General features: G+C 41.0%; 1 protein-coding gene across 10 annotated transcripts in view; it reads left to right on the top strand.

The window, feature by feature from the left end:
• Ptp10D (Protein tyrosine phosphatase 10D) overlaps positions 1–12,579 on the top strand; it is a 177,378-nt gene that overhangs the window by 133,036 nt on the left and 31,763 nt on the right. For all 10 annotated transcript variants that reach the window (XM_022806001.2, XM_022805995.2, XM_022806000.2 and 7 more), the window contains exon 2: positions 7,522–7,801. In XM_022806001.2, the coding sequence (XP_022661736.1) occupies positions 7,522–7,801 (280 nt within the window). The remainder of the gene's footprint in view (positions 1–7,521; positions 7,802–12,579) is intronic.

Here is a 12,579-nt window from a genome sequence, read left to right as displayed (position 1 = left end):
GAATAAGCCATGTGCTCGCTTACATCAGGCTTCTAAATGTTGGCGGCATCTCGTGTGCAGAGTTGCTTGGTGGCCGCAAACGCTCCCTGTTCTCGCCTACTGGATGTTAATTTGAATTAGGTCGGTCCGCGAGTCATTCGAATGATGCCGAGCTCTTGTGATGTTCCGTCGCTACTCTGCAGCAGTGCTTGTCCTTATCCAAAAGTCTACCCGCACGCTCCGAAGAACTGAGGGCCCAGAAGAAGATCCTGTGCTAAACCAAGAATTTGCACACAGCTGGGCTCAGTTCCCTCGCTCATTGTTATATTAGCATTTTGGAAAGCCGAAGCTATTTAAGGTGTTTCTCAAGCATTTGTAAACGGCCTCGTATTCTTCTTACGTATAAAGAGCTTCGACTGGCTGAATGCCGAGTCGGCCTTGGCTAGAATAGAGAGTGCAGAACGTAAACCTCGGCTGAATCATTCTATCTGAGGCCCCAGCGTCTTCCTATCCAATATAGCCACGATTTCGTTTCAATTCTTAAAGACTATAGTTTGAAATATATCACAATACGTCATCAAGCATTGATCTGTGCCTAGTGTTTTTCTTAGAATATTAAAGGTCGTTATGTAAGTGTTACATCCGTTTATAGAACTTGACGTAATTACGAATCGAGGGCTACTTGTTTGGTGGCAAAAAATAATGTTACAAAAATAAGCGAATGTTTGGCCTAAATCGCCTAATAAAAATTGGGCCCTTTTTTATATGACTATCAATGTAAAATGCATGTGATTAATTAATCTTAGCATAAAATTATAATTTATAGGACGTTGGAACAGCTTTGTTTTTTCAGCAGTTATACTGAACGATAAATATATGAAATAGAAAAAACGTTGACTGGACTATTTCGGAATATGTTGATTAGAGAGCCCGTACGTTACTCGAAGCTATGAAAGGTTCCGTTGGATCGATATATATACACATAAAGCACGCTATTTGTGAGCACGTGTACTTTGGCATGATTTACTTAGTTAGGTTTGATGTTATTAGGTCTAGTGTTAGTGTGCTCTAGGCCTCATCGAATGGTAGCAATTGGAATCGTAAATGAATAATAGGTCCGGGACTTCAATGTATTTCCTGCCACTCACAGGTACCTGGCTCACCTGCCTCAAAGGCCTTCGCGTGTATTCCTCAACGAGACCCAAGCACGTAATGCTGAGCATGTAGTCTTGTGCATTCAGCCGACGAGCTTGGCCGTACGCTACGTTCGGTTTTGTGACCCCGTGGTCTTCACCGTCGATTCATGCCGATTCTGTACTAATACTGCGATATTACGTATCACGTACGTGTCGAAGGAAGCAGTACAAATATCCAAGCCGATTGCTCCAACCCGAACTTATCAAGGTCGGTAGGGAGCTAAAATCTGTCAGTATCCATCGGCTAGCTGGTTGCGACGCCGAGATGCACGAACGTAGACACGTACAAAACTACTAATGGCAATTGATGCTACAGTGTGAAAAGATGCACTCGTCTGAGGCGAAACGATGTTTGTTCGAACGGGTGGTTGTTTGTCCTACTTTTAACTTTCCTCCGAGCTCAGGTCATATATATTTTGAGAGTATGTACAGAGAGGGCTCCGAATTCGATTACCAAGTTACATTTTATAATTGAGACGGCCCGCTTTTCCATTCACTCGACAAAAGCAAGGCAAAAAAAAGTTCCTTATTTGATTTTGTTCCTGAGTCCTTCGTTGTCTGTTTCTTACTGACAGACCCCAAGATATATCAATGTCAATGCTTAGCTGAGCGGATTGTGAAGGTTAAGGGCGCTTGTAGCGGGTGGAAGTGTTTATTCCAACCGTAACTTACCCGAACGCCGTTGTCTACTGTGGAGTGATTGATGATAGCTCGGGCTGGCGGGCAGCGCATTACTTGTTAGCAACGCACACAGTACGAACGTATTCATATGAGAGCATCATACTCAACCCAGAATGATAATCTAGAAAGGTATCCTCACCGCTTGATGAGGAGGGCATATGAGGAGCTACTGATAAGGAAGACGAGAGCATTTTCTCTCGCCCATATAAGTAAGCATATCACGCAGTTATTTCAAAATCATTATAACAAACTGACAATTAATAATGCTAATCAATTGTTGAAATCAATTGTTAACTATAGCAATGGATACCTGCCCGAAGATTAAGCCAGCAGTATAGTACCCGCAATGCACAGTAAGAGAAAGCTTCTTTTTCTACCAAATACAGAAAAATTATTATATGATTAAATTCACTATGTTTGTTACCCCTAGGGTTTGGATTTATCGAAGAACATATATCCGACTAAAATGTATAAAGAAATCCGTGACTCAAGAGATGTATTAATTTGAAAAATATATAATCAATTAAATTGTGGAGCTGTGACATCCCGCAAATCTTTTCTACCTTATACATATATATATATATAACGTATTTTCATTGAATATTTTTATCATCATCAGTACATGATGTGTTGGCTGGTCTAATTGAGCGGAGTCAGCATTGGCCTCGTTCTTCTTTTCAATGAAGATGCTGTTGTCGTCTGTCGATCTATTCGCCTATGCAATCTACTGGTCCATCTTAGGTAGAAGCTATATCGGACGCTTTATCATGATTGATTGTCTAAAAATCTCTACTGCTGGCAGTTTCCGACAGCTGCTGGCTGTAGCTACAGTAAATCCTATCAACAAAATCCAAGATACAAGTATAGTTCCATTTTTGTGAAGCAGAACTCTAACTATATACTAAGCGTGGGTCGATTTCTGAACTTAGCCCGAATATTTTGAGAATCGGCCAAAACATAAGTTACATATGATCGTCGTATGTAGGTGAACTATAATGTATGGTTTTCCACAAACGTTATGCTATAAGCGGGTTGAAGATTGCATGCCGAGTTGTCGTATGGTGAATAATTCGAGAGTTGCATACCCATGTTAATTAGTGTGTAATGAGATACGTAAAGACTTAACTTACGGAAATACCTTTGGAAGTCGTTGTATTTTAACGATTAACTTTCTATTGGCTTGTACGCTAAATCATATGGAATTCGAGGTTTATAGTTAAAATTCGCAAGAGTTCATCAGTTTTCTACATAAACAAAAGAAAAAGATTTTATATCAACCTGCCACTTACGCTGTCTTCCTATCTATTTCACTTAGGACCACGCTGCTATAGAGCGATATTCAAATCTCCCAAAAAGGTCCGCCTAGATATGCAGTATTGCAGAAAGTTGGCCGGGCCCTAGACTCTGCCTGGTCCAGCTAACTCGACCGCTGCCAGCATCCAGCTATAGCGATGATGATCGCCTCTCAGTTTGACGTCCCTTTCCTTGTAAACGAACGAGGCCATAATGCTGCTGCTACTACAAGAAAAAATAACAACAATGTAATAGATAGCGAAATGGTCTTCAGCCAATAACGTCGGAACCCTCACAACAAACAGAATCCACTTGCGTTGAGTCGACGACCAGCATCAGTCTCGTAAAGGTGAACGTGAGTAGTCAGAGGTGAGGGTGTCTCTGAAAGTTCAAAAGGGAAACTCGAGTGAGAGGAGTCAGCAGCTGTCAGGAAGAAATGAACGAATTATGCTGTCTCGCTGGAAAGAAGATGAAAGCAATATGAAACAAATCCGTCCGTTGTACTATGAAGTGTTTTATAGTATCTGGAATCAGGAGCACAGGAAAGAACTTTTATCGACTATAGAGCTTGTTTAGTTACATAGAACGACCCATCGTATTAACGAATAGCTAACTCAAAAATAACAAATCATGATCTATTTTAAATATTTTTCTGTTGTATTACCTATTTTATATGCCGAAGTGGATCTTTAGTTGAATTTAGCCGCTGGTGGGACCTCGCTTTCAATAATAACTATGGTCGATAGCATCATGACTATCCTGTTATTGCTCACCTTTGTTAGACCTTAATAACATACAAAACTGTTTCAAGCGACAGCTTTGTAACTGAGATCTAGCAGCTATTGTAATTATATAGTATTATTTAAGTATTTATGCTGTTTGCACTACTGTTTGTAATATCGTTTATCAGTAGTACGATAATTCTTGATTAGCCATAACCTATGCTTAACTAGCTTGAAAGGACGAGCAGCGTGACGACCTACAAAATAATAGACGCAGAAATGTCAGTAGTTACTGTGTGTATCAACGTTGCAAAAGGCGGAAATCATCATATGTAGAAAGAGGGACTATACGATATTCACTCACTGAGCTAATAATGATAGGAGGCTTGGCCGTGACCGGGCTTCAGGCAACAAATCACACTACTTCAGACGCGAAATAATTAAACGAACGCAAGGGTCAACGAGAGGAAGCAAACGCTTTTGAGAATTTACCTACGTATTCCTATCCATTCGTCTAAACCGCAATACTTCAGAGTGTGGAAATGGCCGCGGGGAGTGTCTAAATGAGACTCTGTGCAAGATTCGAGTCTGGTAATGCTGCTCCATCCAAACAAAAGCGTCAGTTTACGACTTTGGCCATCTCGTACGTGCCCGTGCCGTGTGCGTTTTGCGCTGCTAAGAGTACTGTCCGCTTTCCCCGCCTGACCAGCGGCTGGTAGTCATCTGATTGTCTCGACGTATGTATGCATCTTTTCTCGGTTTGATAAGGGCGTCCGGCTGAAACTGGGCTTGAGATTTTTCGCGGGTCTTTATGCAAAGTGCTGAGAGAACGTTGTTAAGGGTTGTGTAAGGCGTACGTATTCATCCTTTCTGCGTCTTTTTGTATCCTCTCTGACCATCTCCTTTAGAAGCTTCATTAAGCTTCCCGAGTCGGTAGAAGCCAACAGACAACTCCCTGGGCTCACCAGTCCAGCATCGCCGTTGACCCTTTAGGACCAAGACTACGCCACAACAACGCAGGACGGTTGAGTCTCGAAACAGTATGGTGCGGTAAGAAGAAGCGGTCTACCCGTAGAAGGATGCTGAAAAGTTACTCTTCATAAAAATGCCTTTCCTACCAGTTACCTGCACCTCATTGTTCGCTTCCTCGCTGCCTCCCCGAGACTATGAGATCAGTACCTAGAAAACGGATCGTAGGCACAGGGGAGGGGAGGCAGTTAGTAGAGCGGGAGCAGGAAAGGGAGAGCAAAGAGCGAAAAACGAAAGCGCGATAGGGTGCAATAAAAAATTGTGCCTCTACTGGAGCTGAGAAGAACAATAACTGCTGAACGCACTCGTGTACACACCTACTGTCATGCATTTACGCGATCATATATGTAGTACCGGTCGGTCAGGATTCAGCCAAAAGCCAGCTGACATACAAGGACGTTGTCCACTTTTCGCTAGCCACTGACAAGTCCGTTCGACCGCCCACCATTCACAAAGACTAAAATCAGTATCTCTGTCTATCAGCCTCCCTATTGCGCATCGCGTGTTTTTGGATCGCACCGTTGCACTGGATGCCAGTGACGGGACGTCTATCCATGTGTTTGTATATATGTGGGCTTCACATCCGTAGTAGCGGTGCGTTTGTCAACGGTCAGTGAGATGGTAATCAATGAGGGCTGTTCGGCACTATCCCACTTCAAAAGGGTGCCCAAAAGTCTGAGGTGTTAGAAAGATTGCTACGGCAGTAAAAAACGAAATTCGTGCTGAGATATTCGCCAAGGTAGGCACACTTAAACGATTATTAGACATGATAGTTTAATTATTAATTAATGCCATTGCTCGTCCTGTGAATTGAGTACTGCTGTGAGGGTCTGACCTATCGCCCGATCATCTGACTCCATGTATAAACAAATGGTTTCTCAACCTCCTTTAGATATGGATTCGGGACAATTTTGCCTCCTATCGCGGACGTATTTACATACATAAGCAATATAGTCTTGTATTTTTAGGGTATTTCGTCTTTATCGGTTAAAAACTGGAAAATTTGGTTATCTTATGTTTCGGAAATAAAACATAATATGAGCAGGACAAGCAACTTACTCAAGTAATATTTGCCTTACATTGTTCAGTGACCCAGTTGGTTGTATAATTCGTTAAAGACGGCGGCCATTGGGGTAACGCCGATAACCTGGCAGGTCAGTGTCCTGCTTGTCTCTACATAGTTAATTTTCTTCGGTAGATTACTGTCCTCAAAACGTGTCCTATGCTAGGTACAACATATTCGAATTACTTCTTCTTTTGTCCACACATGAAACATTTTAACTGAAAGCATTAGGTAAATGCTTTTATTTATTCAAAAAATATATTAAAAAAGACGTCACGATCTGAATAGGGCTGCAGAAAATTGCAACTTCAACCATAGTATATCCATGTATACATGTCTAGCAAGATACCTAGTCTATAGGTGTTCTGAAAGATTGATCAGACTATTTATGTTATGATGCTTTCCTAGCATGGCCGCGATGACAATGAAAAAAACATTCATATTGGCAGTAGGGTGTGAATAAACGATCTGAGAAAGCTAAATGTGATCCCGCAGCAAATGAAGGCTGGTACGGTCGAATCCATCTTGAGTCGCAAATTTTCATGTTTATTGATGACACAGCGAACGATTGTCCCAATCTGGCTCGAAGTTCAGATTTAGTTTCTATTTTGGCAGACACTCCAGGCACTAAGTTGGCTTCCAGCCGATTCGAAGAGAAGGCGAAGGACTGCTTGACTTTGTGCCGGGCCGGAGAGCCTCACACAGAACGTCCTTTTAACTAAACGTTTCATTATTAAGTATAGATTTGCTTAATAATGAAATGAAAAATGAATGCTTTCGTATGTTTGATTCAATCTGCCCATCTCCAAATAGCGTACATCGCAAAGTTACTCTAAGTGTACACGTAATATCGACTCGGATGAAATAATGTTCCGGTACAGCGTATCGACAATAGTGTAGAATATAAAATTAAAGTGCTTGTTCCCAGCGATTACCGGTAACCGGATTTCGATCTGTCGTTTTATAACGTCCATAACTGTAATCTTCCTGAAAGGGTAATCTATTACGAACTCTTTTTATGTGCTCTAATTCGTTTAAGCAATAATAGTAGTTGGTTCGTGTAGCCATTGACGTTAACTGATGCGAACGTCGAATAGCCAATGTCTTAATTAGCGAAACAAGCGACGCACGCGACAAACCCAAAACGACGATTGGAAGCACCATAGCTGTACATATAGTTGCACAGTTAACATCCGTTCATCGGGTGCAGGAGCGGTGGCTACTGCTGATAGGCAGAGTTTACGGTAGAGCTAACGCTTACGGCATCGGCTTCTCCAGCTGTAGGCCCATTTGAATGGCCTGCTTGAATTGTTCATAATTCATGGTTTTTATCGCGTTTGCTTTGCGAGAAATAGAAATGGCCTATAGTAACGACACATTGACACACCCGGCGTGACCATATGATATTCCGGGTGCGCGATAATAAGAATTGTTTGTGCCTATGTACATATAAAAGCGTAGAGCCCATTAGCACAATAGCAATAAAAAATGCATAAGAATATATTAGTGGTACTTACTTGTTTTGTCCCTTCGTTACCGTTTGATTTAATAATTACAGCTGTTTCGTGGGCGTAGTCGACGGTATACCTGCGTCAGGACAACCTTGCCAGCCATTGCATGGTTAAGTGTCCTGACAGTAGACGTCATTCATGGGGCCGTTCAGGGAGTCAGTCAGGGGAGTGCAGCCGCAGCTGTACCGGCGCCCCAGTCGTTGACGATCCGCTTACCAGAGCACTTCTATGAGCAGCTACGAGGAGAGGAAGTCCGTATTGACTATCGGCCCAATGTAGGACAACCGAGAGCTAACTTCACCATCGGAGTCAACGAAGCTATCACAGGTATATATATATATACACATACATATAACTCTGCGAGTGTATATACGATAGCTTCGTATTGATTTAACAGTCTCATTCTTATCTAAATAGCTTTCAATAGTATCATGCAGTGGTCCCGATTCCGCGAATGTGTTTTGTGCAGTCTATTGGTTCCATGGTACGCTTGTGTTTGGCTACGTGTAAAACATTCCGACTTGTATTTTACGTTTTACTGTAATACTTTATTTTTAAACGTGTTATTATTTAACAAATGAGCGTTTGTTCATATGTAAATACTTTGGCATACGTGTGAGGTCGTCCGTTTGGTTTTCGTATGAGAGCTCGTTCAGCTATTATGCCAAGTCTACCTTAACTATTGCATTGAATTATAGAATCATAGGCGTAGAGCGCTAACATTTATATCATTGTACATGCAGTACTTTAGGTCTTGTTGCTGCCCACTTGTTTGTGATCTTATTTCGTTCCTCGTAAGACCGTTGAAAAGGTTTTTCTGCCAAATTTTCAAGAAAAAAAAGTTACATGATTTTGGCCGAACCGCTAGGACACTATTACCTTTTTTGTCCTATCAGTGTCTGACTGAGGCTATGTCAGTGGCACGCTTTTGCTTTTGTGTCTATGAAACACAAAATAATTATAGGGATAATAAAGAAAACACCCGGAGCTACTTTAGACCGTCATCGTATTATCCTTAAAAAACCTTGATAAAGTTGAGTAAAACTGAATAACGTGGTTAGGTCAAATAGGCCTTTAATTTTCTAAAACAATTGTTAATAGATACACGTAAGAGAAATTGTGACTTCTATTATTAATTGGAACCGGCTGATATATCTGGCTCTCGAACGCGTAAAACTAGTGTCAAAGTGTAAAATTAGTCTCAAACTAGAAATTTCAAGTAATGAAACGAAAAAGCAAACCTTTCAAAGACTCAAAGAAAGCCGCTTGTGCAAACATTAATCGAGTAATAGGATTCTATAATCTATCTAATTAATGTCTAATGAATATATTATTTAATCGAGTATTTCTAGCGGTCTCAAAGGCTCACACAATAATACATCCATTCCACACCGAAAAATCTGTTTGTCCAATATAATTGGTTCTACATTATGCATAACGCGTTGCCTTCGTAAAGCTGACGCTAAGTATATTGCGTTTTTGTATTATAGCTGCGCGACTGGCAACGGTAGCAATATACGTGTTCGACCGTTCTGCTAGTGTTTCTTGTACTGATTTAACCCGTCACCTCACACTTTTGCCATCATTGACGCTTCGAACTTCTGTCTGACTGCGTGGGGCTCACCCTGACCTCCCCCTCAGGGCTTTAAATAACGTGTACATACGATCTTAGCTCTGCCTTCGAGTTTCAGGATCGAGTAGAAGTTAAGCAGCGTATCGACGTCGCACAAAGATGTCGGACGTGGCCAGGTAGATAGAGTTATCACACAAGTGCTATCCCGTTTGGGGTATGCAAGAGGACCAATATGACTTTGAAAAGATTGAACTAAGAAGCACTCTGTTAGATGGAGCCATGTAGAAAGCGGAATCGAATGCGTTAAACTGAGCGAAGAAAAACTAGAGTGCTATTAATTTGTATTATACGCAATTTGCTAGCCTAAAGTAGAATTAAGTGATCATTGTGCCCCACCTTCGATCGCTGTGTCTGCCACCATCGTTGTTGTTGTTATTCTTGTTTTGGACGATATTAAGTACGACTACGCAGTTTTTTATAATAAAATGGTCAAAATGATCACTGTGTACATGTTTGCGCTGCAATCGGATGTCACCGAAAGTGTTTTTGGCCAGTTAGAAGCAAGTAAAATGTGTCGTGGGACGTAAGTGACGGCTGATCATGTAGCACACTATATAATATATGCAAACCGAATGTCAAACTGCAAAGGAGGGTGGTAGGACAGAAGAACGATCGTTTAGCCGAAGATAGAGTGCCTACAAAAACTTCATCCCACAATGCTGTCTGCGTGGCCCTGCTGAGCAGGAAAATTATTTCTAGGAAGCATCTCTCGCTACGTCACGGACTACCTACGAACACTATGAAAATGCTACAATGATGGTCTTCGGTAAAGATGCAATGATCTTATGACTTAAACAAATGGCTAGAATTTCGCTCAGGTACCGCTTAAGTACCTAGTCATCCATATAAAAGGGAGATCAGGGCAGACGATCTTACGGCGGGATGACATATTCACATTGGGGCCGTTGAAAGGCAGCATTAGTAAACCAGAAATTCGAATCAGACAATATGGAGCTGAGAGTTGGATTGTATTACCGTTGTGCATATATATGGCGTAGAAACACTAGAAATATTGTGAGAGTACCCATATTTGCCATGTACATACAGTGCACGAGAAAACAAAAGTCATCCGGACTAAGCAAATCCACATGTGCAGCACTAAAACAAACAAGGATCACCGAACAATCGTTGATATTACGTTGATGCGTGGGCATACGATGAGTTAAATTTGAATTAGCTAAAACAGGGACTAATAGACTGCGAAGATAGGTCGGTCAAGCGACGAGCGTTTTATTGGCTGTCGTTTCCTATCCAGCCTATTCCTGTCAAGAGTAAAGTGTTGACCATTTAGATGGTTAGGAAGATTATTTTTCGAAATATTAGTTAGTTTATTAAAATAGAGACTTGATAGGTGCATCCTGATACGTTATTGTATAGAACAATCGGTGAGTTAGGCATCACTTAGCTCTCGCGTCGTCTGCTAGATGATCTGCGTGGAAAATGCTGTCGAAACAGACGCAGTTTCGCGACGCGCGCCACCCTCGGTTGCGGTTTAATTGGCAGTCCGCCAAACGCATACGTAAAGGCCTATCCTATTGTTTGCATGACATCGAATCGATTATGATCATTAATCATAATATTAGCTGTACCCTTAAGTCGTCTTCGGATTTATTCATTCCGTACTTTAGAGGTGCAAACGCACAGAACGATCAGTAGCCGTGTGTGGCTTTTTTTCCTTCGAATATGGAACGAAAATACTTTCGTCGATCTAAACGGAAAACTGTCGTATTAAGATCATTTATATACTGATTTCAAACAGCATCTGCGGTCAGTCTACAGCACTGGAAACTATTCACTTCTTAATGAGAATTGCCTGAGCTCTAGGGGATACAAATGTAATGGATTTCAAAATGAAAAACAATTCAATTTAATTTAGTACCTGTTCTATTGACATTCTGAAGAGGAATTGCATGACCTTTTGTGTGCATAACGTAAGCATTTCGTTGACTGTTACTTTTCTTCTTCGGACACTAATGTGTATATATAGATAGCCGGCTTGTACTGCATCGTATTAACGTATCCAATGTTATGATTCAGCATAGGATCGCTACATCCCTAAAGCAGCTAAAATGTTAGGTTTTAAAAGTAAGTAGTCTTATCACTGATGCGAGACGTGCCATCTACTGAAGGTCCTGTCTCGGCGCAATGGTGGACTGCACAAAATGAAGGCTTCTAACCAACGGAATAGATTGATTTGAATATATATATATATATATAATACATTGATCCTGCACAAAGTACATCCAGCCAATAGCTCTTTAGAGTTAACAGTGCAAACTTGTAACTTACGACCCCGTGAATATATCGACAGTCTTCGTTTTTCTGAAACTATATCTGTTAGGAGGTTTGCGATAATATTGCGACATAACACCCGTCAGAGGAACTTAATGATCATACAGGCGGTAGCGACAAAATAAAAAACCGTACCGTTGAAGCTTTATGTTGATTAATGTATTAAGGATATGGCGGATTTATACAGTAGTCTTACTAAATTTACAACAGGACAAATATTTGAACATTTATAACCTTTCAAAGATTGTTATCAAATTTAATTTATCCGTCATTGGTTAGTTCCGCAGCTTTCAAGAACGCACAGATTCTTGATTGAATAATGATAAATTCGGTTATTCGTTAAATTGGGTGCATTTGGATAGGCCATCAGAAACAGAGAATGCGCAGATCTTTATAGTATGAACATCTAAAGGAATAGCTAAGTTTGAGCCAAAACTTCAATGATTTTTGTTTACGTTACTTATATAATTCAAAGACAATAGAAGCTTATCGTAACCTCATACAGTTTGTAGACCTTGAAACATAAACAAAATACGCATTAAATGAAACAGCTGATTTACGTACGGTTTAAGTGCCTTTTACGTTCATCATAACCTCTGCGTTCGCGTCATCTGCAAGCCAGAGAGATTGCGGCTTTAAACAAAGTTATCATCGCGAAGTCGTGGCACTTTTTTGATATTTTGACAGAACTTGTTTCCTGCCGGCTTTCCAATTCAGCGTAAAAGTTACTGAACGAAGGCGACATAAAGGGCACTAAATTGGGACGAAGCTACCCGCCGCTCTCCCACTAATCGAGTTGCTGCTTTGCTTAACTAGCCACTTGTAGCAGCGAGCAATTTCATCCTTACGAAGCGCCATCAAGCAAGGACACGCTACGGCCGTACTGCCTTCTACATAGTGAAAGCTACGGGATAGTTTCTTCTCACCGACTAAACGCAGCTTGAGCATCGAATACGAGTGTTCTTTGTATAGTAGGAAAAATAATTTGGCATTACTCGTTGTCTTAAACTATGGACAGCGCCAACATTGCTTTTTTGTTATTATTCACGACTACTGGTGACTGGAGCGACGTACCCTAACGTGTTTTAGACCTCAAGCGCTAGTTCGTTAGTAGAGCTTCGAATTTTTAGGTGCATAAATGCAACCATTTAAGTTTTGTACATGTTATAGAGAAGAGTTA

The sequence above is a fragment of the Varroa destructor genome, unplaced genomic scaffold, assembly GCF_002443255.2.
Source record: "Varroa destructor unplaced genomic scaffold, Vdes_3.0 BEIS01000005.1, whole genome shotgun sequence".
NCBI lineage: Eukaryota > Metazoa > Arthropoda > Arachnida > Mesostigmata > Varroidae > Varroa > Varroa destructor.
Note: the sequence above shows the minus strand (reverse complement) of the source record. Positions and strands in the feature narration are given on the sequence as shown.